The sequence below is a fragment of the Anomalospiza imberbis genome, chromosome 4 (assembly GCF_031753505.1).
Source record: "Anomalospiza imberbis isolate Cuckoo-Finch-1a 21T00152 chromosome 4, ASM3175350v1, whole genome shotgun sequence".
In the NCBI taxonomy this organism is placed as follows: Eukaryota; Metazoa; Chordata; class Aves; order Passeriformes; family Viduidae; genus Anomalospiza; species Anomalospiza imberbis.
The window spans coordinates 44,878,141-44,903,339 of NC_089684.1; the positions used below are offsets into that span (position 1 = coordinate 44,878,141).

Below are 25,199 nucleotides of genomic sequence, written 5' to 3' on the forward strand. Positions count from 1 at the left end.
GAGGTGGGAGGCATGGGGGGCACCAGCCTTTGGCCAAAATCACAGCAGGTTTGAGGAGGTGGCTGGGCCATTTTCTGCTTTTTTTGGCGGGGAGGCAGCACAGGCCACGTGCAGCCATGGGAAGCGACGGCAGGGAAGTTGAGGCGTGGGGCTGCCCCTTTGTCCTGCCCCTCCGGCGCTTCCCACCCCAGAGGGGGTTGTGAAATCCCCCCTGGGGCGAGGGGCTGGCTATAAAGCAGCCCTGGCGCAGCTCGGGGTGGGCAGTGAGGATGCGGCTGCTGCCGGCCCTGGCGCTGGCCCTGCTCCTGCTCCTGAGCAGCTCGGTGCCGGCGGGTGGTGAGTCCCTTTGGGTGTCTGTCCATCCATGGCCCCTCCAAACGCCTGGACAGGGGCAGTGGGTGTCGCAGATGGGGCTGAGTGTGGGTTTTATCTACTCAGCTTTCAGTTTTGGTTCTTGCCTATCTTTGAGCTTGTCTTTTAAACCCTGTGGCTAAACTGGAGGAGGGTACTGGGGATGGAGAGGGGGGGATTTGCCTCGTGGGTTTAAGTTGCTTCCCTTTCAGACCCCCATAAAATTCGAGTGCTTGGTGGGTGGGCAATGGGTTTAGTTCATAAAATGCTGGTTAAATTTTCCAACCCTGCAGCTAAACCCCTTCCATATACAGGAAAAGAAGATTTGAGGCTGTGCTGGGAGGGATCAACCCTGCTGCAAACCCCCATGAACAGCAGCCCGTGGGTGTCAGGGATGGGATGGGATAGTGGGGAGGGGGATAGCGTCCCCACATGCCTCCCCCACGGGGGGCCGAGACCTGGTGTGGGCTGCCCTGGGGCACAGGTCTGTCGCTGGAGAGCCTGCTGACCAACATGAGGTGCAAGTGCATCAGATCCACCGCCCACGTCATCAACCTGGGGCTGATCCTCACCATCGACGTTACCCCGCCGGGCATTCACTGCAGGAGGAAGGAGGTCATGTAAGCGTAAAGCCTGGAAACCAATCCCTGCAAATTGCTCCTTTGTGTCCTGGTGCAGAAATACGTGGAGGGGGGAAGCCCACAAATGTTGGGGTGACTCTTGCTTCCCAGTTTCAAGTGGGTTCCTCCCTGCGAGGCTCAGGGTGCTAAGGTCAAGGCACCAAAATTGCATGTCTGTGTTGCCCAGGGTTCGTATCCATGCTGAGGGAGCTGGGAGGTTTGGTTTTCTCTGTGGGTAAGAAAAGCTTTGGGGAAGGGACATGCGTGGGGCTGAAGGGCCTCACGGCCTTGCAGCCTCACCCTCAAGAAGAACAAGCGGGTGTGTGTGACCCCCGAGGCGCCCTGGATCCAGCTGCTCATCCACAAGCTGATGCAGAGGTACGTGATGCCTGGAGGCTGGAAAACACCCGGCATCCCCGACGCCTTGGTAGGGCCATCCCTTCCCCCGACCCTCCCGGTTTCCTTTCTTTCGTCCCACAAAATCTGCAGGAATGGCACCAAAAAAGCATTGCCGCGACCACGGCGGGAAGCACCGTGCTGCCGGCCCCCTTGGAGACCCCCCACCCCGTCCCTCCCACTGGCCAGATCCCAGGAATCCACGGTTCTGAATTCCTCGTGGGACAGCAATGACACAACCCCCCTGCCCTGAGACACGCTGGGTTGAGTGGCACAACGCTGGCGCTTCCTCTGCTCCTGGAGTTTCGGCAGGGGCAGGAGCCTTTCCCTGCTTTCCCCTCAGGCACCCGCTGCTTCCTTCCCTTTTGGGTGCCTGTGCTGTTCCCGCACGCAGCCACAGCCCATCCCGGGTGCCACCAATAAAAGGATGAATGTGCTCCCCCCGCCGCCCCCGGCTGTGGCAGCTCTTTCTGCCTGGATTTGTGTAAAAATTGGGATTTTTGGAGTGGGGAGTTAGGCTGGACTGTGGCACCGTGAAGCTTTTGGCTGCTTTGCCAAGGACGCTTCTGAATGCGCTGCCTTTCCTCTGCTCCAGGATTTGGTGCCTTTTCCTGACAGCTCCTGGCAGGAGCAAGTAATTGCAGGTGTTGGATAGGGTCTGCTACTGCTCTGGGCTATGGAATCACAGGAGTGGGAAATTTCCCAGTGCCTGGCTGAGGCATTCTGTGGAGTCCCATTTCCCAGCCTGGCACGGCAATTAGCGTGCCTTGGCCACACGGACTGAGGTGGCACAGGTGTGACTTGTGACCCTGTGCAGGATTATCCCTGTCTACAATCTGCCTTGGCCATTCTGGGAGGAGGTGTTTAAGGTCTGCAGGAATCAAATCAATTTCTGTTGCCCACCCACCCCCGCTGGATGCCAAAAATGTGGCCCTGGGCAGTGGCAAGCTGGGAAACACCCACCCAGGCTCTGTATCCCCCTCCTTCCTGCCCTGTGCTCCTCAGGAACCACAGACAGGATAAGAATGGTTGCAAAAGGGCTGTTTGTTGACTCCAGAAGGATGTGGAAGTACACAGGTGGATATTCAGCCCTAGCCATTGTGGGTGAGCAATATCCCATCTCCACAGTGAGCAATTTCTTTTTAACAAAGTAATTTTTAAAGGGAAGGGAGATGTAGTTCAGGGGTTTGATGACCTCCCTTTCCCCAGCTGCCTGAAGGTCCAGGGCAAGCAGTGCTTCCTCATGCCAGAGCCCCACACACTCTCAAATGTTAAAGCAAAGCTGCTATTCCCATGAAGCAGGGCGTAAATCCCCATAAAACTGTAGTGTAAGCATGCCCGGGAGTGACACTGCAGCTGCCCCTGCTCCACGTGCACTTCCATCTTTTCAGGGATGGGACCTCCCAGCTGCAAAGGCAACACACAAGAAAGAAATCTGACTTAAAAACCACCTGAGCTCTCAAAGCAACCACTACGAGGTGGCTTGGGAGCCTCCAAAGAGGATGGATGAACCCCAGCACTGGGATCACTCTCACCTTCACCATTCCCACAGGGCGGGGTTGTGCTATACCTGTATCTAGAGGTTTATAATCTCCACCTAAAATTATTTCTAATTCAAGTGAGTTCTTGGCTGATGCTTGGCAGAGGGGATTTAAGACGTGAGTGGTTCCCACCAGGTTCTCTTGGGATCTGTGTCACCTTGCAACACCAAAGGGTGAGGGGGAGAGAGTGTGCGTGACCAAATTTGGGTAAGGTTCAGTCTCCTTACAGTGAAAGAAGGAAGCAGAAATATTCAGCTACATTGTACAAAATTCTCTTTTATATATATATATATATATGTATATGTATATATACACAGACAAAACCCCGTATCGGACAGATTCACCAGATTGAGTTTTTTTAAAAAGTTGCTTGTAGAAGGGTGTTGGATTTTTGTTTTCTCTGCTGGCTTTAGGCAGTGCTGTCGCTTGGGAGTGGACACCAGGCACCGTGTTTTGGGAAGCAAACGGAGGCAGTGAGCAGCAGGGAAGGGCTTGGGGCCTTTTTTCCAGGTATTGCCTGCAACATGCTGGGAGCCGAGGCTGGGAAAAAAAAGCACCATCCCCTCACTGCTCCTGCTGGGAAGGGAAAACCAGGAGGAAAACAGGAGGGAGCCACACAGGAGAGGCAGGTAAACATGTGCATTGACTGAAACATAAACAATACTGTTTTTTTTGTGCAATGTCTGTTAAAAGAACATTTTTGTGTTAGAAAGCACACAGCGTGATGAGCTTTGGGAAGTGCAGCAGAGATAATCCAGTGGAACTCCTTCCTGCAACGTAACACTTCCATCACTAGAAACCCAAGGAAAATCCAGCTGGAGCAGCTTACATTTGCCAGGGTTTGGGTTTTCCTGTCCCCGTCCTCTCCCACCCCCACATTACAAAACATTGGTGCTGGGTTTTGATTTTTATTACTAAATGGGCTCCTCCACAGTTCATAGACAATCACGGGCGAATCGGAAATTCCATTTTATACAAACAGCTCAAAAAATATTGGGAGTGAAGTATGGTTAGGAAACACTGCTCACACTGGGATCACCGTGCCTGGAGGAACAGGGGGAGCAGGTTAGAGCACGCCTCTGGAGCAGAGCATTCCCCCCACTCCCCAAAAACATACAGCAGCTGAATACAGAAAGGTAATGTCCACAAAATTAAGTTTTTCATGCTATTCTACTTTCCAGTGCTCTCCAATCCATGTGCCATGGCCAGGTAAGGGAATGCTGAGGTAATTTCCAACAGAGATACCTGCACCCAGAGGAAAATCCATCTCTGGAAAGGGCTTTCTTTCCCCCCGCCACCCTTTTTTTTTTTTTTTTTTTTTTTTTTTTCTTTATTTTGTTTTGTTTTTGCACAAAGCAAGTGCTGCACAGGAATTTCCCCCAGCTCCCATTGCTTCCAATTGATCCCAGACCACAGATGACACCCCCATTTTTTAGGCACTTTTCCAAGGGAGTTGTCACTTTGCTGAACCCATTTTTGCATTCTGGCCTACTCCACCCCCTCCCTGGCCCCTAGTCAGAGTCAGGGAATAGTTTCTCCTCTAAGTCCAATTGATTTTTTTTTCCCCCCGCTATGGAAAATTTCCTGTGTATAAAATGACAAAGGAAATGTTTAATTAAAGAGGAACAGCCTGACTTGGCAGTTTTGCAAGACACAAGACGGCTCTTTTGTATTTAAAACTAATTTCACAATTCAAATTGGACTTTTTTTGAAGTATACGAATGAGACATAAATATAGGCTTATCAATCTGCTTAAAAATTTCATTCACATCATGGAAAACGTTTTTCATTTATTAAAAATATCACATTTGGAGACTAGAAACAGTAAAGTGCATGAAAAGTTTCAAATAGAAATTCAAGAAAATCTTATAGCAGCAAAAAAGCAGAATAAAGAAAAACTTAAAAACACAGACACAACCTTTTCCTATCACTGTGCCTATTTTTTAAAATATTAAGCAGCCAAACAACTTGGTTTTTTTTTGTTTGTTTTTTTTTTCCCCAGAAAAAAAAAATTGCATCATGTTTAATGCCTCTTGAGGCACAAGGTTTTGAACTGGCCACCCAGAGCATTAAAAGGAAAGAAAACAAGGATTTCCAACACATCCAAAGAGCATTAACATTTGGGAAGGAACCAACAGCTTTTTAGTTCAGCCCTGACTGACAACAGCTCCCAAACAAATTGGAATCAGGAGGATTTAGAGCTCGAATTTGATCACACATACTTGGCTATCTTTGGTTTTCTGATAGTATTGAGATGAGGGGCAGGGCCATGCTACCAATCGTTTATAGTCAGGTATTAAGTGCTTTGCTAATGTGCAAAATTTATGTCGGATGCAGAGTTGTCTCCATTTTGGATTCAAACAAACAGTATTTCTAACATTCTTCCTACAAAACAAGCGTCTCTAGTTTTGTTTTTCTTTCTCCTAAAATGTTGGCTCAATTTGCCACGTTCTGGAAAAAAGCATTACCTTGAAATATGTTAAATGCAAGTTTTTAAATCTCTTTTGTCCATTTAGAAGTGCAGCTTCCTACTGAAAAGAAAAAGACAGTTTAAAGTAAAATAAAAAAAAACCCCAACAAAACACAAACAAAAATTAAATTAAAAACTTGGAAAGGGGAATAATACTTTGGTTCCAGCCCTAGTGCCAAATGATACCAATATGCACCAAAATGTGCAAAATCTCTTATCAAACGCATAAGGAAAGGAGCTCGAAGAAGCAGCTGAAGGTTGGCCATACTTCACTCCTATCTAGTGGGATTTACAAGTGTACAGGTCCGTGGGGCAGGTGGGAGCCCGTGGGGCTGCACTACCTGCGGGAGGGCAGGTGCACGCCGTTCACCAGGGGCAGCAGCGGCGGCTGCAGCTCCAGCTGTGTCAGCAGCGAGAAGTGGTCCGAGGGGATGTGCGGGTGCGGGCACCCCGTGATGTTGTTGTCCACCAGCCACTGAGGGTCCAAAGGGCCCAGCACTCCGAGCACGTTCATGTGAGTGTTGGAGTAGAAAATGTAGTCAATCACACCCTGCGGAGAGAGGGAGAGAGCGCAGTGAGGGCAGGGCCTGCCCGGCCGCTGGGGTCAGGGTAGGGCACGCCCTGCATCCGTCCTCATGAGCCCAGGGGCAGCCAAGGTCAGGGAACTGGCACAGCAGAGCCTGCCGTCTCCCGGAGATCGGGGCTTACTTTGAAGTCAAAGGTGTAATTGGTGTAAGGCATCAGGTTGTTCTCGTAGGCGCTCTTGAGCTGGAAGCCGTGCGTGATCCTGCCCTCCGAGGCTCCGTTCTTGCCGTTGCCGCTGAAGTTCATGAGACACTCGTTGTAGCGCAGCTCCTTGAAGTCCTTGTGGTTGTCAGCTACTATGCCATTGCTCAGGTATTCCACTACACCTGTGGGCAACGGGAAGGGTTTAGGGAATTGCTTAGAAGACAGCTTTGGCCCAGGGATGTTAAAAACCAGAAGGCTGCCGAGACACCACGAGATCAGAGTTAGCAAAGCAAACCCCTCTCCTTAGAAAGTCTTCATCAGGAACTCGCTTCTTTCCTACTTCTTACTGCTGCTTCAGGCACAGGTGTTTATTTAATGACTTATTTAAGATCTAACTGTGCTCTTCTACACTTTTGTAGGTGCAGCCAGCTCTCCTGGAGTGTCCAGCTGAGCACAAAAAGAGGCGACTCAGCCAGAGGACTCGCAGTCTCTTCAGTCAGATTTCCAAAGGCAGCAGTTCCTAGGAAAGTGCCTTCCCTGGGCAGTGCAATACAACCCCATGGCCTTCAGAGGAAAAAGTGGACCCGAGCGTTCTAAGAAGGTAAGTTAAAAGTCAGGCCAAAAAACCAGCCTTACCTGAATCAGGCAGTGAGTTGAGATCTGCACAAAGCACCAGAGGGATAGAGTTGGGATCTGCTGTCGGGCTACTGGGCCTGCTCGAGGCTTTCTCCAGGATGTTTTTCAGCTCTGAGACGAACATCATGGTCTGGATGAGTTTCACATCTGAGTATTCGGGGTCCCAGTGCATGTGGGCATTGGCCACGATGAGCAGCTGCTTGTCCACGTGAAGCGATTTCATACCTGGACAAACAACGTTAGCAGTGAAAGGCTCTGTGAATGCAGTGGGTTCCCGCTTGTTCATGCTCGGGGTGTAGCTTCTCAGGGCACAGGGTCAGACACAGCAGCAGATGGATGTGTTTTCATTGCTTAAACCTGCTGAAATGCCTGTAAACAGCCCGGGGAGCTCTTTCCAGCCCTAGAATTTCTCCTCCTCTGAAGCCATGAAAACCCCAGCCATGGAGACAGAGCAGGTTGGCAGTTTTACTTGTATTGGAATTGTCTGGTGTATCTGATCAAACTTAATGAAAATGTGACAGTCAGTCAATCAAGAGGCAGGAAAAGATACCTGATAATCTCCTTCTTCCACATCAGTACATTAGCACTGACATCTAATCCCTGGGGGAGAGTGGAAGGAGTCAATCCAGTGGAGGAAAAGAGAGTTGAAAATAGAAGTTGAACATTGTTGCCAACTACTGGTAAGAGCAAATGTGTGTAAACACAGTGACCTTGGGAAAGCTGAGCTGCTCAAGCAGAATGTAACAGAGTAAGTAAGCAGGGCTAAAAGCTTGAAAGGAGAAAAGCAAATGCTGGGCATCTTGCTGTGAGCACAACCAGACCATGTCATCTGTGCCTGTCTGAGCCACCGATGGGCTGCATTTGGCTGCGCCACCAACGGGAACAGCATGGATTACCTGGGAATAACTCGTGCCTGTCCGTGGAGCTGAGTAGCAGTGAGGACACCACAGTCATACTCACTTGCTCCAAATAATTCCTTGTGCACCTCTAACACCACGGCGACTCCGATGTTGTCCTTGGTCATCACTCTGTTCAACATGGCTTCCGAGCCCTCCGAGTTGGCCATGGCCACCTGGTTGAACTCCACCGTGTGCTTCTGCACCAGAGTGAACCTGGGCAACGGGGAGAGTACCACAGTGAGCAGCTGTGACCACAGCCCCCGTGGCAGTGTCCCCATCTGAAAACCATCCCTGTCTGCTCCCACAGGCTCCCTCTCTTCCAAACCACTCCAGATGGTACTAGACACGACCCGAGAGCTGCATTTTTCTCTTTGGAAGCAGTGAAAACTCTCAGAGGCAGCTCAGGCTTTGGGAAACTTCCATCCTTATTACTGGGAGCTGTTCTGAGGTTTTAGTGTAAGTTTTAGAAGCTGCTGCTGTCCCTTACTTTTCTGTTTTGAAGAATATCGCGCAGCCATCCACATGCTTTTTCTCCTGCTCGGACATGATTTTGGCACGTGACTTTGGAGAAAAGAATCCGTCGTATCCCCGTTCTTTCAAGGCTGGCAGGAAAAGGGTGAAGTATTGCTCCGTTTCCACTTCCTGGAATTGTACACAAACACCTCAGGCTGAAGAAGTGAAGGAAACCCTTCCTTGTGCCTGCCCTGGCTTGCAGTCAGAAAAGCTGCACAATCCATGTCCCTTCCTAGACTAATGGCCTGCTGGGAATGGATATGCATTCCTGGATTTCCTGGAATCCCTCCCAAAGGCAAAGTGACAGGTGCATTTTGAAGAGCAGTAGACCCCACCTGGTGTGTTTGACACTGGAATAAGGATATGCAGCTTGCATTGGGAAGATCTGGAATTTGCTATTGAGCAGGTGACTATGGTGCTCTCAAGGGAACATTTAATCCTAAAGTGGAGGCTCATGCTTTCTGTTTCTGATGCAAAGTGCAGTTATGTTTTATTACCTGAAGACTAATGATGTCTGCATCACAGTTGACGATTTCTTCCATGATTCCCTTTTTCCTGTACTCCCAATTGAGTGCCCAAGATGGGCAGTAACCATAGAGCTGCCGGGTGGCGTATTTATCACACAACACATTGTAACACATAACTGTAAATGAAGCTGCAAGCAGAGAGAGAGAGAAAGGGAAAGGTTGTCAGCCTCTGGAGATTGTCTCTTTGGCTTGGGCAAGAGTGGCTGGAAGAACTGTGACAAAGCCCAATGTGGAAAAGGAATGCCCAGCATCCCGTTCAAATGACAAAAATGGTATTTACAGCACAGCCGTAGGTTAATTTTTCTAGTGCAAATGAACAAATTGCTGTTTTCACTCTGATCCAGGAAAGTGAAGCCCAAGCTAAGTTTCCCAGTGTGTCACCTTGTGAGCACAGGTTTACCTGAGGGCAGAATTTGGTCTCGTTCTTTTAAAGTAATCCATGGCCTTGGAGGCAGCTGCTCTGGATGAACTACAAAAAAATTAAACCAGTGATTAATTCAGAGTTTCTATTTGTAAGTTACAGTTCCTAAGTCAAAGTGATGACTGAACAATAATGTGTTTTGCATCCCCAACTGCCCGAGTCTTCAGAGGAGGCAAAAATCATTTAAATGAGTAGCTCTAGTAAGGGAAAAATTTGTCATTTTTAAGATTCGTGACTATTTTTGTCTCTTGTTTTCAGATTTAGAAGCACCATCAAAATACTCCTGCACATTGAATAATCTGCTGAAGAAGGAGGGGTAAATCCTGGCATGGTTCAGCCATCCCTTCTCCAAGAACCTCGCCCTGCATCCATCATTCCTGCAGTGCCTTAACTTCGGAGACATCGAGTGGCAAAGCAGAAGGCTCAGTTACAGAGCCACAAAGCAGGACTGAGGTCAGGTACTGGATGTTCTTAATGGCTTTGGTGCTTCTCGAGCTAAATTTGACATTCTGCTTGCATTCAAATGATTATTTCTGGTGGGGAGAACCAAAATGGCTTCAGCAGGGCAGACATTTGCCCTTGGGTGGTAACTGAAGGGTTTCAAAGAGAACAGAGAACATTTGGCTGTAACAAGGGAGACCCTTAGACAGTACACATCAGCCTCTTCCACTGGGTGTGAGGGTGTGTTTTGGGATATGACTGGAGCCACCTGACAAAAACACTACGGCAGGGAAGAAATACTCTCCCTCCAGTGGTTGAGAGTCTTGTTTTAACAGAAAATCCTACTTTTAAAGCCTTTTTGCACCAGATCCCTAGGGCTGTACCTGCTAGATTGTCAAGCATGTAGTTCAGTAGCTTTCGGGTTCCGTCTGGATCCTGGTAGAGGCTGAGAATATCTTGGGATAAAGGATTGCCTGCCAACAGCACAAAACAACAGCGGGGGGATCAGCTGCCTGCCTTTCTTGAGGCTTTCCACCCAAAGAAAATCTCCCAGAATCAGAACAAATTAACTCAGCAGGTTAAAGGGTTTATTTCCCTGACTGCAGATTCAAAATGAGCTCCTAAGGAAGTTTAGCAGCATTAAGAAAGAGAAGCATTGTTTTCCCAACTGCCTGGTCGTTTTTGCTACCACCTCAATGCTTAAAATAACCTGTAAGAAAACGTTGACGTAATAGAGGAAGGTTTAGAGGCCAGCCCCGCTCAGGATTCCCGAGAACTTGTAAGAATGTGGAATTAGAAAGAGCTCACCTTTCAAACCCAGGGTTTGCAGCTGGAAGAGCCGTCCAAGTTCATAAGGCAAAACCCGTAACAGATTGTTATTTAAAAGCAATTCCCTGCAGCAAATGCAAAAACACTCTGGGTGAGTATTACTGCAGAAGAAACTCCTAAGGTGCCATACACTGCTCGTCCTCAAAAAGAACACTTTTCACCCTGAATTTTATCATGGAAAGATATGCCAATCTTCCCGTGTCAAAGCACAGCTGAAATACATTCATTGGGGGAAAAAACCCACAAAGCCCAAGATGAAACCAGGGATTGAAACAGTGATATATCAACAATCAGAAAAAAAGCCCAGTGAACCCAAAAGTAATTATTAGAAAAGAAGCTCTGCACCATCCTGGAGTTTTTCAGGATTATTTGAAATATAGGCACAGGAAACAAACTGAAACTCTCGGTCCCGATCCCACGCTGGAGATTTTTTGTGAAGTTTACCAGAATAATTCCCCTCACCTGAGAGACACCATGTTTCCTAGTTCTGCTGGTAAACTTCTGAGTTTGTTGGATGACAGATCCAGGTAAACCAGATTGTGAAGCTTGGCAATATCAGGTGGAATGCGAGTAAGGTTGTTGTCATTGAGGTGCAGAGCAGTCAGGTGTGTCAGCGACCACAGCGACGTGCTTAAGCTTCGCACTCTCCCTGAAAGAGGAAAGCAAGGAACTCTGTTTCGGTTCACTCTGGAACCCCTCTGGATCTGGGGTGGTCTAGGGCACCAGCTGTAGGAATTTAAACTCCAACCAACTCACCCGAGATCTCTAATTCAGCCCAGTGCGACTTCTTCCCGTTGGCCACCTCTTCCGCCGACATGATGGTGTAAATTCTGCGAGGATCTGGAGGATCATATTTTTCCTTTGGCATCCCTGTTAGTCTGAAAGACCATCACAACTGTTACTCCACAGCATTCCTTCGTTTCTGTCCTGCCATGAGCTGGCCTTTCCCAGGGATACCCTGCAACAACACCTCCCAGAGTTTCTGCACAATAAATATGGGGCTGCCAAGCAGGTGCTCACACCTGGGCAGAATTCCAGGATGGAGAAGAGCATTTCTTCCTAGCAAGTTGGGGTTTCTGCAGTTCCCTGCTGGGTTTCCCAGTTTATCCCCCATAACCCATGGAGTTGTTTGCTGTGTGCAGAACCTGCAGACAAGATCAGAAGCAGTCTGCTGTTTCCAGATTGCTCCCTTCTGTAGCTTGCTCAGGGAACCAAGGATTGGATTGAAGGGAAGGCTCTTAACTTAAACGTACAAAAGTCCCCCTTCTCCACTGCACTTATACAAGGCTCGAAATTGCAGTCTGAGGGGGAATTAGCTCCATTTTCCCATTAACTATCCAGCTTTTGTGTTCGGTGTTTTTTCATGCTCAGGATCAGTCAAGACCTTTGTATTCCTAATGGCCCAGGAGCCGTAAAAAGAGCTCAGGTAAAGCTCCCATTTACCAGTTCTGGGGCACAAAGGGCTCCAGCCCAGTGCAAAATGTGAGTATCAGAAGCCTAAGGATGAGCCTGTGCACACCAAATTAATCCAATTGTCCTGACTGTCAGACAGGAGCTCTGATGTCCCATTCAAAAACCATCCACTTGCCAGGGGACACAGGGAGAGGTTTTATTCCATGCCTCCCTAGGTTGTTGTGCTGAGCAGGACTCTGTGTGTGATTTAAAAATGCGAGGTTAGCCGAGTCCGCTGTTGGCTGGTCTTTTCCTCCCCAGACACACAAAATCCAGGAGCCTTGATTTCATACAAATCCAAAGCAGCTGCTCCAGAGGATGCAGCTCTTCCCTCATACAGACTCTCCTACAGCCAGCTGCAGTAGCTGTGTAGCTCTTCAAGCAGCTCCAACTTGAATTTGAGGTAACAAGCTGAGGGTTTTGTTCAGCAAGTCCAGCTAACCAAAGATGCCACTTTCCCTCTATGAGGGTCAAGTCCTGCAGTGTTTTCCAGCTGATGCTGACAGCCAGATCAGCGTTCTGGCACGGAGCAGGAGCTGTCAGGGTTGTCCCCTGCCAAGGGTCTCAGTTACAGGGCTGCTGCTTCCTTCCCTGACGAAGGCCCAAGGAAACTGAAGGGGCAAATGCGAGCCCCACATCTAATTATAGCCCCCAGTAATTTCCAGGTGAGGTCACACGACCAGCAGAGCTATGGGATAAGAGGATTCTGCGCTCACGCTGCCTGGCACGGGGCCATGAAGGGAACCAGTAACTTAAGGACAAGGGATTACACCTGAAATCCTTCTATCTTTGCTCCAGAACCCCAAAATCAGAACGGCCTTTCCCCCCAACAGAGGCAGGCTGTGCTTTGGGAGTGCCAAATCTCTGGTGCTTGCATTTTGCTGGATTTATCCTCACTCTTCAAGTGCTGGTGTAAAAGTGGGCAACACTTGAACAGACTCCTCAAAGCCCCTGCCAGGCCACAAGAGCCCTATTCCACCGCCCTTGCCGTTTCATCTGTCAGATCTTAAACTGATCTGTACCTCTACGGCCCTTGGACCAAAGACGAGGCAAACTTTGCAGTCCAAACCACAGGATTTGGGTGAGTGCTCTGTGATGAAGTCCTTAAAACCATGGTGCTGAGACCACCTGAGCCACCCCCTGTCCATCCACACCAGCCCAGAAATGCCAACTGACCCCTTGACACCATCTGAAAGCTCCAGGACTGCTCCTTGGCAGGGCACCCAAATAAATGATGTTGAAATATAGAAGTGTTCTGCCAGTGCAGAGCGATGTGTGGCCAGAGAAGTGAGCCCTGAGCTGGGAGGCAAAGGACACACACATTTTTCAGCTGTTAGTCACTTTAATATTGCTCTGAAATCGTGGTGAGTCAAACAGGCAGCAGTGTCATTGCCACAGTTATAGAAAGGGGAAAACAAACCTAAATCAAATGCTTTTTTTTTCTCCTTCTGCATCACAGCAACATTGAGCAAGACTTGAAAGTCACTGTGTGTAATTTTGTTCTTAAGCAAAAAATGGATTCTGCCCAGGTTCCCAACTCCTTCCATTCCTGTCTCCCACTCTGCTTGTCCTGGAACTAAAACAATATCCAGAAATCCCAACCTGTTTTTGCTCAGTCTTCAGGGAGCTACACTGAGTTCCCTGAATCCGTTAACTCCAAAATGCGATGTGCATCAGTGCAAATTTTGGCAGGCTTTTCTCCTGAAGGCTCCTCTTGGAAAACTTCTGAAGCTACTAAAACTTGCTCTCTGCTATAGATCCAACCCTGATTTTGTGTAAATTAAACACAGAATCTCTTCCTCATTTTGTGTAAATTAAAGAAAACCTAGAAATAAGGACATCAGTGCATTAGTAAGAACAATATTTAAACTCTGGGGGTTCCTAATGGAACTCTTTGGGTCCAAAAACCCAGAGGGGAGTGGTAGAGCAGGATTACTCAGTTGCAACCCTAAGTGTGGTCCTGGGTGAGCCTAAGCAGCTCTCTGGGGTGGATAGAAAAAGGGCCAGGGACAGACTGTGTTTCCACCAGTAGGTCTGTGCCTGCCTTTTACTTGGACTTTTGGGGTTTTCTGCTGTTTTATTTGCCGGGCTGTTTTTGTGTATGAGGCATGCAAATGACTATCATTTAAACCCTAGAGAAAGGAAATGAGTAATGGGACGCTACTGAAGGTGTGAAAAGTGTCAGAGAGCAAAGGTTGAGCTACTGGGTTGCAGCAGAAGCTTTTAACAGGAAGAAATGTTTTTTGGGCAGCAAACAACAGGAACTTCCGGGTTTCAAACACACAGTCCCTTCCCCAAAGAGTGTAGAAGATGCATTTCTTAAATTACAGTGACCATGAGGTGTTTTGTTCGAGTTGTTTGATACCTCAATGCATAAAAGAGGAGGCAAATGGAGAAGAGCTGTGCCCGCCTCCTGCTGCAGCCCTGTGTTCATGGATGTTTGGCACAGCTCCAAACCCTCGTCTTCAGCCCAGTGACATTCTTTGTTATTTTTTTCTTTTTCCCCCAGCCTCTGTACATGGATGACTCAAGCTGCCAAAGCATTTTGGAAACAATCCAGCAGCCAGGCCTGAGTGGCTCTTCCTTCCTGTGAGCACAGCTGACTGTCCATCCCCTTCCATATGGTGATCCCTCCCAGGAATTAGCGATCCTGTTGGCTGACGGGACGTGCGCGTGTGTACACACACGTTGTCCAAGGCTGGGGAGCTGGGCTGAAAGCTGGGAAACAGCACCATTTGGATCTGTTCAATTCTGTGTTCTCTCTATTTCTGTGTTCTGTAATCAGGCCTGAGTGGCTGCAAAGCGGGGAGAGGAAGGCTGCTTGTCTGCACTGCTCTGCTTTTAGGGGAGTGTGACAGAAGTCTCCCCATTTCAGCCTTCCCAAGGAGAAGAGAAGCACAGCCAATACCCACAAACACAAAAACTGGCTTGGAGTGCTCCGGGAGGGAGGAAAATCAGGTGATTGTTCAAGGGTGTGGAAAGGGGATTCCAAGAAACCTGCCAATACTGGGGTATGTACAGATGTGTTAGCTTAAGGTAAACTATTTGCTATATCCCTATATACAGCATCTAGTGTGTATAAATCAGCAAGAAAATATTGGAGAATGGGGAATTCTGATCGTCTTTGGCGTGGATCTGAGCTTTTGTCACAGTGCTTTACTGCAGCAATGTGTCCAACCACCTCTGTGTACACTGCCTCTCCCAAGAATTCAACGAGCACCGAGTCTGCCTTCCCAGGTACTGTGTCTTTCCAGCTTCTTATTCCAAGTACCCTGATTGGGCATAGAGATTAACAGGGAATCAAATATAAATGCCTCATCGTGTTTTTTTATTTAAAAAAACCCAAACAATTCAAAAACAATGTTTGAGGAGATTTGAAAGAATCCCTGAGGGAAGTCCGACACAGAGCACAAGGAAATTCAAGTTGGGAATAGGGAAAGGTAAGAGGTAACCAGGAACCTGCAGCTGGCAGTAAATTCAGTGGTGCTGGGGTCCCAGGGGGCTCCACATTATCTCTGTCAGCCCAGAGAAGCACAGACAAGTCAGAAGCAAACAGCAAAAGCCAAGGGGAGGAGTGGGAAGGGAGGGAACAAGCTGTATTTGATTAATTCCAGAGCCAACTGGCACTCACTTGATGGAAATGCTAATTGTCCCAATGACATACACCCACTAGTTATTCCCCTCATTCCCTCATCTCCTCTAAATGAAGCAGTCTTTTCTTAAATCACAGGTAACACAAGCATATCCAGGTTTCCACCCTTCCTCTTCCTCCATGTCACACCCCCACTTACAGGACCAGCTGAACTATTTACTGCATGGAAATCCTACAGAGCATTACACAGCTGCTTTTTATTGCTGTGCTTCGTTAAGACTCAGCCCTCACTCCACAGGAACAGTTGTTGCCCTGTTGGAAACAGCCTGTTACCTCTCAGTGTGTGCATGACAACTCCTGGGTAGCCACATCAGGTCACTGAGTGATACCTGCCTTTGTCTGCAGGTGCCTTTTACACTTTGTGCTTCCAGAGCAGCTCTTGAGGCTGCTTCACATGCAAACACAGGGCAGGCTGCTCCCCAAAATAAGGCTCTGCTTACCAGAAATGCATGCAAGGGGCTACAGGAGGGCAAGAAGTGTTACCAGCAGCCAGTCTGTAAATAAAGGTCATCAGAAGGCCCCAAAGGGCTGGTTTAAACAGCGTGCTTGTTTATTTACACAAGTATCTTGCACTGTTTCAGAGAAATGACCCATTTGTAAGGCTGCTCCATCCCCTGGAGAGTGCTGGGCTTCTAATGAGATCCAGGACAGAGTGGCTTAAAGGATTAGGAGCTGAAGTCACCGGGAGTCTGGGGAAAGAAGAAGCCAGCACTGCATCAAGACCAAACACCATCCTGGGCTGTGGGCATGGCAGAGAAGCAGCCAAGTATGGCTGCAGCTTAAAGCAGGAGGTTTTCCTGGGACTGGCGAGACAGGGAACTCCCAGGAGCACGAGCAGAGTGAGCTGGCAGGGCCGTGGTGTGCCAGTGTCCCTCCGAGCCGTGAGGGGAAGGGCTGCCTTAGTGACAAAGCTGATCTGGCACCCATGCAGTTACTCCTCAGAGATGATACAGACCCTGCTCGGGCTGTACTGAGAGCCAACACCGTGCCTCACTCAACTCCTCAGGATCAATACCTGGAGAGGAGTCAGCTATTGACCTGCGTTTTGAGCAAAACTACACACAAATTATGAATCCGTGCACGCTGAGGTCTTCTCAATGAACCAACCTTAAGATACAGTTGGAATCATCAATACCCTTTCATCCTTCACAGCAAAGTTTGTGCTAGGAGAAAAGAAATTAGACTATTTCCACAGCCACGGTGTCATCTTCCCTTTTCACTGGGAGACTGCCAGCACTTCCACAAAATAAGCAAAGCCCAGCAACACTTAAGTTACTCTCCCTCAACAATCCAAAGAAATCTGCCACTGTAGAACTTAATTCAAACAGCTTTAGGGTTACAAGGCTTGCCTTGTTCAACCACAGGTAAGTTTGGATGAGTCAAAGCTCGTGATTTTAAAAGGAAGAAGAAAAAGAAAAAAAAAAAAAAAAGCCAAAGGAAAAAGCACACATCAGTAGTGGAAACTGTTTTGCAATCAGTGGCACAATAAATGAGCCTTTTCAGTCTGAACAGGCCACAGGATGCTGCACTAGTGCTCAAAGTAGCTGGGCTTGTATGCTCAGAGACGAGAGAAGGGATCTGTTAAAAACCCCCAGTTTATAGGAATAAACCCTCTTCTCCAGAGGATGTGTTTAAATGTATTTGCATTAAAAAAAAAAGTTTGCCTAATAGCCTGAGCAAAGCATATTATTTGAATATTGAAAGATAGTTCAGCTGCTTCTGTATCTGATTATCCCAGTCTTTCCCATGAGTATTTACACCATACTTAAACTTCCAAACAGAATCCCACACTGTTTTGGGATGGAAGGGACTTTTAAGCCCATCCAGTTCCACCCCCTGCCAAGGCTAGGGACACCTTCCACTGTCCCAGGCTGCTCCAAGCCCTGTCCAGCCTGGCCTTGGACACTTGCAGGGATCCAGGGGCAGCCACAGCTGCTCTGGGTAACCTGCTCCAGAAGAGAGGCTCAGCTTGTGTGGGTTCCTCTGTTCAGCCACTTGAAAGGATTTCACCTAAAGCCAGGGAATACCTTTGGCAAGTTTTGCTGTAGTTTTTCAAACGGGTTGATTTTCTGGTATTTCTTAACATACTGGCAGCTGAGAGCTCTCTGAAAGGAAGCTAAAGAAGACAAAATGCAGTCCAAAGGCCTGGTGCTACCTCCCCTGCTGTACAGAAATGGAGAGTAAAGGAAGAGCACAGACACATTGGGTAGGTCAAGAGGCAGGTAAGGATTCAGGAATGCTGGGGCCCTGTTGACAGCCTGAGGTTTTCAACCAGGTAATTTTCCAAGCAGAAAATACTTGTGAGTTATACTCATCTCCCCACGTCCAGGGTTGTTTTGTTCAGACCTGCAGCTGCCATGAAATAGATGGCCAATGACTTAAAACGGAACTATTCCCCCTCTACCTGCACAGGAAGCACCTGGGGGTTCCTAGAGCAGGCAGAAAAACACCTTGTAGTTCAGCACAGGCCTAGTCTCAAACCTCCTGGTCTATCCACAGGTCTCAAAATACTCAATAGATGCACTTCTCTCATGCACTCCAAACAATCCTAACTCCTCTGGTGCACTCCACTCCTTCCCAGTCTTTTGCTCCAGACTAAGGAGGTGGAGGAGGCTCTTTGCACAGGTACAAAGATGTCCCTGGAGACTGACCTGCTCCCAGTGGCAAGATGTGACTTGGATGGAGGAAAAAAAAAAAAAAAGGTGAGCCCGGCTCTTCCTGGCACCTGGGACTGTTCTGGTATGTGAGAAGGCATCTGGCCTTGCTTTCCTTTTGCTTTCTTAACCTTCCAGAACAAACAGGGATTCAAGGAAAGGCGTTCACAAGTGGGAATTTTGCCTGGGCAGCCGTTCATCCTGTGCTAGCTCTTTCCCACTGCCAGGGCCAGTTGTAAATTAATGTAACACAATAAGTAGAAATTGAATTTTGAGCTATAGGGGAAGCAGGAAGAGCAAAGGATATTCTCCACGTGTCAAGGCTGACTCAGGATAAAAGGGTTTTTTTTAGTGACATACACCCTCCCCTTGTGATCTCACAAAGGATGGTGATATCCAGCAAAGCATACAAAGTATGTTTTCTGCTTTCCTCCTTTCTCAGTTTTCCTGGAGTATCCTATGGAGAAAAAAAGAGCTACAAATCTGCAGAAGGAAGGCTTCAGCACTCTTTTTAGATGGTGCTTAAATTCAGAACTTTTTGAAAGGGCCTTTAGATTGATTTCTTAGGAAGGAAAAAAAAAAAACACAACAAACCAAAACTAATCTGTGATTAGAAGGCACAAAGATGTTCACTCAGATGGAAGCATTCCTGAAAAGCAAGGGGAAAACTACCCGAGCAATTCATTCAGCTGCCCTAAAGGGTAAACAGCAAACTTGAACACCAGCCACAAACCCTGATTATTATTAACAGCTTGACCTAAAGCTTATGGGTTTTGTACTTTCATTTGTACTCCTGGAATCTGATGAACTTAAAAAGATGTGTTTGACACCGAAGCAAGGAGGAGGGTGCCTCTGCAGCAACACAAGGCTAAACACTGCTCCCTCTCCTGCAGCCTGCAGAGCTGCCTCAGCCTAGGAACTTTTTTTGCCTTTAAAAAATCATGTAAGATGTTTAATTGGGCCTTCCCTTCCATGCTGTTGGAAGCAGCAGTGTGGGGAGCTGTTGACTTGCAGAGGTAATTGTGGAAGGGCTGGTGGCCAGGATAAAGGAGCTTTGCTTTGCATTCCTGTCCCCAACACAGCCTCTGGAGAGTACATGTGGGTGCAGGACTTGGGAAGGGGAAAGGCCCATGGGACAAGAGCTGCCTCCATAAAAATTCCCGCTGCTCCTGGCTGAGGGCACAAGAGATTTCCCTTTATGCTTTGTTTAGGGTAAGGAATAATCCAGATTCAAATCAACAGGGATGGTGGCAGGCTGTTCTGAAGGATTTGTCTCTTCATGTCTGAAATTTCCCAACCCTCCAGCTGCAAGTGGGGGGAACCCAAAACTAAACTCCTGCTGAAGGGAAAATTTTAATTTAGAACATGCGTTTACACCCCAGCCTTCATACCCTGCAAATCTGCATTTGGAGTCCCACAGCCATTTTATTCACATCTTTTCTGACTTTCTCAGAAGAACCACCAAGCTCCTCCCCACCCAGGCAAGCAGAATGGGGAAGACAGTACACCCCACCTAGGTGAATGCTGAGCATAAACAGTGCTGTGCAGTCATAACAGCACTAATGACTGCCCTCGGGAAATGCCAGAGTAGGGGTGAGCACACACGACCTACAAACTGTACTTAAATGATTTGTGTGTAAGACACTCAACAGCTCACTGGGCTTCTCTTCTCTCCCCTGGTCTGGGTGCAGCTCCCAAAATCCCTGTGCTCACTGACTGCACCTCACTCGGAGCTACAATTGCTTGGAGCTGCTTTTTGTTTGTCCTGGAGCATTTTTCTAAGTGCTGGTTTAACATCTCCCCCTCCAAGGGATAAAATGTGTTCCTTGCAGGACAGCACACAGAGCATTTCTGCCTTTCTTTAATTCTGTTTTCCATGACTACCCATCCAATCGCTTCCTGGTGGTGGCTGAACACTCCTAAAGTTACATTTCTGTAAGGAGATGCCCAAGAGACTGCCAGGATTCCTGGAAGATTTTCTTCCAGTGCTCTCTTTTATTTAGAGTAACTTCAGTTTGGTGTTTGTTTTTGTTTTGGGGGGAGTGTGGATTTTTTTTCCTCTCGTTTTTAACTCCTAGAGAGGATTTTTCTTCCACACAGCAGCACCCAAGTCAGGCTCAGTACCTTGCCATTGGAGGTAGGTGTCACTTAGCCCTTTTATGAATTTACTAAGCTGCCAACAGAGCCAGTCAGCAAGTTCAGCTAAAGGCCTTCCACTGTGCTCTCTGCATCCAGCTCTGAGATCTGAAGGCACAAATGGGACCAGCAGTCCTGTGCATGTCAAGTTCTTTCTGCCATTTCCTGCCAGACACTTCAGTTTACTTTAATTTGAACTTTCTGGGGTAGTCTTGTGGTGGAAGTTTGACAACAGCCCCAGGTGCACAAAAGACAGGGAAGGAGAGCAGCAGAATTCCAGAAATACTGTCACCACCTAAGGATCTTCATAAAGAAACCTCTTTTTTTTTGTTTGTTTTGGTTTGTTTTTTTTTTTTTTTTTAATCATTACAGGTGAGATGCAGAAGCTGCACATACAAATCACTGGAAACCCAAATAATTAATCAGAAGGTGAAGTTACACCACACTGTCACTGTAACAAGCACCCAAGCCTTGATTACAGCCTGCCATCAAGAGAACCACAGAATCTGGACCAAAAAAAAAATATTACAAGCGGCTTAGCATTTAATGCTCTAAAGCACTAAATCCACAGCAAATCCTCCTGAATCTAAATATGCCTAAGACATATTTTAACTTATTTTTCTAAAGTTTTCACAAATGCCATCTTATGCTCCCAAAAAACTAAGCTCCACTGTTACTTTTGCTTTCTCAGTAGTCTGCAAATCAGGTTACAGGCATTCCCCAAACCTCTTTCCACTAAACAGTAAGCAAGTAAAAAGTAAGCACTTATTTGGATTTATCTCCCCTTTTAAGCCCCAGTAACCCAAAAGTGTCCAGCAGATTACAGCTGACAGGAGCCGAACTTCTTGGGGGTGGTTCCAGAAAGTTTGCCTGCAAATTAGGCACGTTACTGATGGATAATTTTATCACCTAAAACCTTGGGGAAGGTTTTAATAAGAAAAAAGAAACACATCCCCCCATTTGTGCACATTGGCTCAAACAAAAAAGACAGTGGTTGCTGCAATCTACCTAACTCTAAGTTTTAATTCTTGGTGGTTTAGATTGAAATTAAGTAGAGGCTTGCCCAGTGTGGAAATTAATTAATTTTTCTCTACTGGTGCTCTTTCATTCTCCTAATAGAGTCCACACACATGCCTTGGGATTACTTTATGGCTTCTTTCTCCCAGGACTGGTGTGAAAGCTAAACTTGGTCAAAAACCTGCCTGGCTTTTTACAAAACCATGGCTGTTAATGAGAAACAACAAAATACTCCCAGTTTCTCCCACGAAATGGGAGTTTTATCCCATGGAAAGAGAACAGCCATAAAGTCACTTACTTCCACAAGAGGATTCCCCCTGCAAATGTGATGGGGCTCCTACAGATTCTGGATGGGAAGAGGAGAGCCACACATGGCAAATGCACCCGGAGCAGCCTTCCCCTTCCTTCTCTTCCCAGCCAGGCAGATCAATGCCTGAGCAGGCTCCATCCCTGGAAGCAGCGCTGCTCCCAGGGATGGGGAGAAACACCCTTCAGGAAAGGAAAACAAGCTCTATCAGTAAGAGTGCACTTGTGCAGATAAGTCTGCTCCTGCAGCCGGGACTCGCGCTGGCACAGCTCTGTCAGTCACGGGTCACGTTCCGGCACCGCGCACAGAGCTGTGCCAGCAGAAGCTCGCCCTGCGGAGCCGGTGGGAAACTCCACAGGCACCGACACGGATCTGCAAAGTTCTGCCTTTTTCCTGCTGCAGCTGGGCTGAGTTTGTCCAGTAGTCTGCTGATGGGGAGTCTCAGCCCTGACATGTTAGGGTCTGGCCTTCCAAGGGTGGGAGAAAACGAAACTTTGCACAGGAACACCTATGGGCTGTTTACACTGAGTTTTAGCCTTCAATTAAACGCACAAACTAAATGAGAAAGAGCCCCTGTAGGAAGAGATAAAAGGGAATAAATTAAATTGTGCTGTACTTCAGCACTCAGAGCAGCCCCCGCTTTTAATAGTAAGAAGGGAACAAAACTGAAAGCGTTTAACAGGGTTTGTTTAGCAGACAGCAGAGCACTGCAGAATTTCCACTGTTCTGTGAAACCCAACAGGCGCACTGCCACGGGGCTTTTGGAGTCACCTCTGGAGGAGATGTAATGCCCGGGCTGGAGCTTAAACACAAGCTGTGTTCAGGTGAACCAACACCATCCTGCAGGCTGGATCATTATTCCAGAGCACGGAGCAGTGAGGTGTCAGCAGTGCACGCTGTCCGTCTGCTCCAGAGCAAAATTCTACCATCAAGCTGGAAACACCTCCCTCGGCGGGGAAGGGAGCAGGGCTCTGTCCAGGACCCCGGGTCAGGCTGTGGCACAAAGCAAAACTCAGCGTCCCGCCAGCCTGGATCTGCCAGGAGGCACCACAGCCATGCCCATGGATGCTGCCCTCCGGGACAGGGATGTGTGGCAGGACCACTTTCCCTATTTTTCACAAGGAGAGCACAGAAAATCCTTGGCAGGCCGTGCTCTGCCTTCACCAGAGCTCCATGGCCCTCCAAACGGGGATACAGGATGATACAATGACTCTAGGAATTCCCTGGGTCGAGAGGAATAATGTGCCTTTTTTTTTTTCTTTTTAAAAATAAACACGTTGCCATCACTTTCATTATCAGCCATGTCTACACGCCATGAACAACTCCTGGGTGGGTGTTTGCCCCGCTAGCTTAGCCCTGAGTTGCGGGGGAGCTTCACATTTTAACTGTAAGAAATTCCCTGCTTAACCAAGGCCGTGTAAAATCCTTATCAGCATGGCAACTCAGGAGAAGCTATGCCTCCCCAAAACAAATACTCAGCCTATTCAAAGTTTCCAAAAGGGCCCGATAAAAGCCACTGGTCTAAAGATTTCCAGAAGGTCAGATAAAATGTGGTGTGGCTGGGAGCAACAGAGCCCTCCACCACATTTAGCAGCACTCCAGTTTAACAAGCGAGCCCCAGACTGTAAGGAAACTCAGTGTTTAAGTGCGTGCTTTCCTTTGCAAGCACCACGCCTGGGCTGGCAGCCCAGGTTTTACTGCAGGTGACACTCCTGTCATCCTCCTCCTACGGAACTGCTGCCGACCACCGAGAAAGCACTGGGAAAAGGGGGCGAGACCAGCATCTCCCCAAAACACCCTAAGCCTAAAAGTACCGTCACCCCAGACACACCCTCACCGACACGCTGGGGTCACCCACAGAGCCAGGCCAAGATCCCATCACGGCACGTGAAGGGGATTGGGGCCAAGCGAGTCCCGTGGCCGGGATTCGCCCCACGGCCACGTACCACCCTACAGCCGTGGCTCACCTCACGGCTGGGATTAGTCCCGGGGCTGAGGCTCACCTCGAGGCTGGGATTTACCCCACGGCCGGGACTCACCCCCTAGCTGGGGCTCACCCCGAGGCCGGGGTTTACCCCACGACAGGGATCTGCCCCTCGACTGGGGTTCGTCCCACGGCTGAGGCTCACCTCACGGCCAGGGTTCACTCCGGGGCCCGGCTTCACCCCACGACTGAGATTTGCCCCACGGCCACGGCCGGGATTCGTCCACCCGTGCCCGTAATCGGCCCCACGAGCACGGCTCTCCCCTCGGCCGCCACCCGCGGCTCCGAGGCGAGCGCGGCATCCCCTCGGGCAGCTCCGGCTCCGGCCGCAGCGCGGCCGCGGCCTCCGGGGCTGTCCCGCGGCGCCGATCGCCATCTCCCCGCGGCGGGGGCTCTGCCCGCACCCCCCGCACCCGCGGCCCGGCCGCGCCGCTGCCGGCGGGGCCCGACATGGCGGCGGGGCCGCTCCCGCCCGCCCGCTCTCACCTGCATGCGGCGCGGCGGGGCGGCGGGGCCGGCGGCGGCGCGGCGGGGCGGGCGCACACGACATGCGGGCGGCGGCCCGCGGGCAGCGGGGACGGAGCCGCGGGGCCCGGGCGGCGGCGGCGGGGCGGCGGCGGCGGCGAGGAGGAGGAGGAGGAGGAGGAGGAGGAAGAAGAAGAAGAAGAGGAGGAGGAGCGGCGGCCGGGGCGCGCAGGGCGGAGGAGACGGGGGCGGGCGCGGGGAGGCGGCGGCGGGCGGTGCCGGGGCCGCGGCGGGGGGAGCGCGGGCACTCGCGGGGCCGTGTCAGCGCTCACAGACGGGCTCCGGCAGCTCCGGCAGGGGCACGATAGAACTCCCGGCCCCCTTTACCCCTTCCTTCTGCCCTCCTTTTGCCCCTCGGTTCTACAGCCGAGGACGCGGCTGTCACCGCGCTGCGGTGGGAGAAGGACGAGTCCGCCTGGGAATCCGGGGCGAACAGCGGGGATTTGGGTGTGCGGGCATCTGGTCGGTGTCTGGCACCTTTGTTTCGCCTCCTGTAGGCAGTGGGGTTTTATTGGCGCCCAAGAATCGGTGGCACGGACCCTCGTGGGCAGGCGGAGCAGGAAAGCGCAGGTAAAAAAAAAAAAAAAAAAAAAAAAAAAAGCACCGGGGAGACGTAGGGAGTGTCTGAGGAAGCAACAAGCGGTCGGGGGAGCACAAGGAGGGACAAGACATCAGGCTCTGGGGCTTTTAATTGAACTTTGCTTTCTGCTGCAGCTGCCTGAGCTGATGCTGGACCCAAGAAGTTCACTGATGGCCGGAGAGCAGGAAAGGCCTCAGCGACGGAGCAGGGAGTGTTGGTAGCAAACAGGCTTTGGGCCGAGTGAGGTATTGGGGATGGGTGAGCAATGTCTGCCAGCCCGTGTTTCTCCCGAAATCCCGCTCCACAGCAGAGACCTGGTGGGTAAAAAGCCAGAGGCTCGCGGGGGACTGAGTGAAGAGGGCGAAGGACGTGGGTTACCTGGCCACAGGTGCACATTGGAGAGTCTCCTCTCACACCCACCCCCTCTGCAGTGCCAAGTGCCCGTCCAAAATCATTGCATCTCCGCCCGGAGCTTTAAACAAATGGTCGGCACTCCTCAGCTGAGGCGTTTTAGTCGAGG

At 49.4% G+C, this 25,199-nt stretch overlaps 2 protein-coding genes across 4 annotated transcripts; one reads left to right on the top strand and one right to left on the bottom strand.

Annotated features, from left to right (window-relative positions):
- The first annotated feature begins 182 nt into the window (after positions 1-182).
- LOC137472832 (C-X-C motif chemokine 2-like) lies at positions 183-1,652 on the top strand. Its single transcript, XM_068188254.1, has 4 exons — positions 183-336; positions 836-971; positions 1,266-1,349; positions 1,461-1,652. The coding sequence occupies exons 1-4, from the start codon at positions 270-272 to the stop codon at positions 1,618-1,620; spliced, it is 447 nt and encodes a 148-aa protein (XP_068044355.1). The 5' UTR covers positions 183-269; the 3' UTR covers positions 1,621-1,652.
- A 2,556-nt stretch (positions 1,653-4,208) lies between these two features.
- On the bottom strand, positions 4,209-24,214 carry CNOT6L (CCR4-NOT transcription complex subunit 6 like). Of its 3 annotated transcripts, none has more exons than XM_068188245.1 (12): positions 24,061-24,214; positions 11,129-11,250; positions 10,835-11,021; positions 10,352-10,437; positions 9,928-10,017; positions 9,083-9,151; positions 8,653-8,810; positions 8,130-8,284; positions 7,704-7,855; positions 6,744-6,968; positions 6,087-6,289; positions 4,209-5,928 (listed from the first exon to the last, which is right to left on the bottom strand). In XM_068188245.1, the coding sequence occupies exons 2-12, from the start codon at positions 11,238-11,240 to the stop codon at positions 5,716-5,718; spliced, it is 1,650 nt and encodes a 549-aa protein (XP_068044346.1). In that variant the 5' UTR covers positions 11,241-11,250; positions 24,061-24,214; the 3' UTR covers positions 4,209-5,715. The 3 variants fall into 3 exon arrangements, with proteins under 3 accessions (XP_068044346.1, XP_068044344.1, XP_068044345.1); XM_068188243.1 differs by lacking the exon at positions 24,061-24,214 and adding an exon at positions 23,720-23,853; XM_068188244.1 differs by lacking the exon at positions 24,061-24,214 and adding an exon at positions 21,582-21,606.
- Positions 24,215-25,199: the final 985 nt, after the last annotated feature.

Excerpts from the sequence above, each read along its gene's own strand:
- LOC137472832 (XM_068188254.1), top strand. The coding sequence starts at position 270 with ATGCGGCTGCTGCCGGCCCTGGCGCTGGCCCTGCTCCTGCTCCTGAGC. Across the intron at positions 337-835 it reads CAGCTCGGTGCCGGCGGGTG|GTCTGTCGCTGGAGAGCCTG; the intron begins GTGAGTCCCTTT and ends CCTGGGGCACAG. Across the intron at positions 1,350-1,460 it reads ATCCACAAGCTGATGCAGAG|GAATGGCACCAAAAAAGCAT; the intron begins GTACGTGATGCC and ends CAAAATCTGCAG.
- CNOT6L (XM_068188245.1), bottom strand. The coding sequence starts at position 11,240 with ATGCCAAAGGAAAAATATGATCCTCCAGATCCTCGCAGAATTTACACC. Across the intron at positions 8,811-9,082 it reads AGACCAAATTCTGCCCTCAG|CTTCATTTACAGTTATGTGT; the intron begins GTAAACCTGTGC and ends CTCTGCTTGCAG. Across the intron at positions 5,929-6,086 it reads ATTACACCTTTGACTTCAAA|GGTGTGATTGACTACATTTT; the intron begins GTAAGCCCCGAT and ends CTCTCTCCGCAG.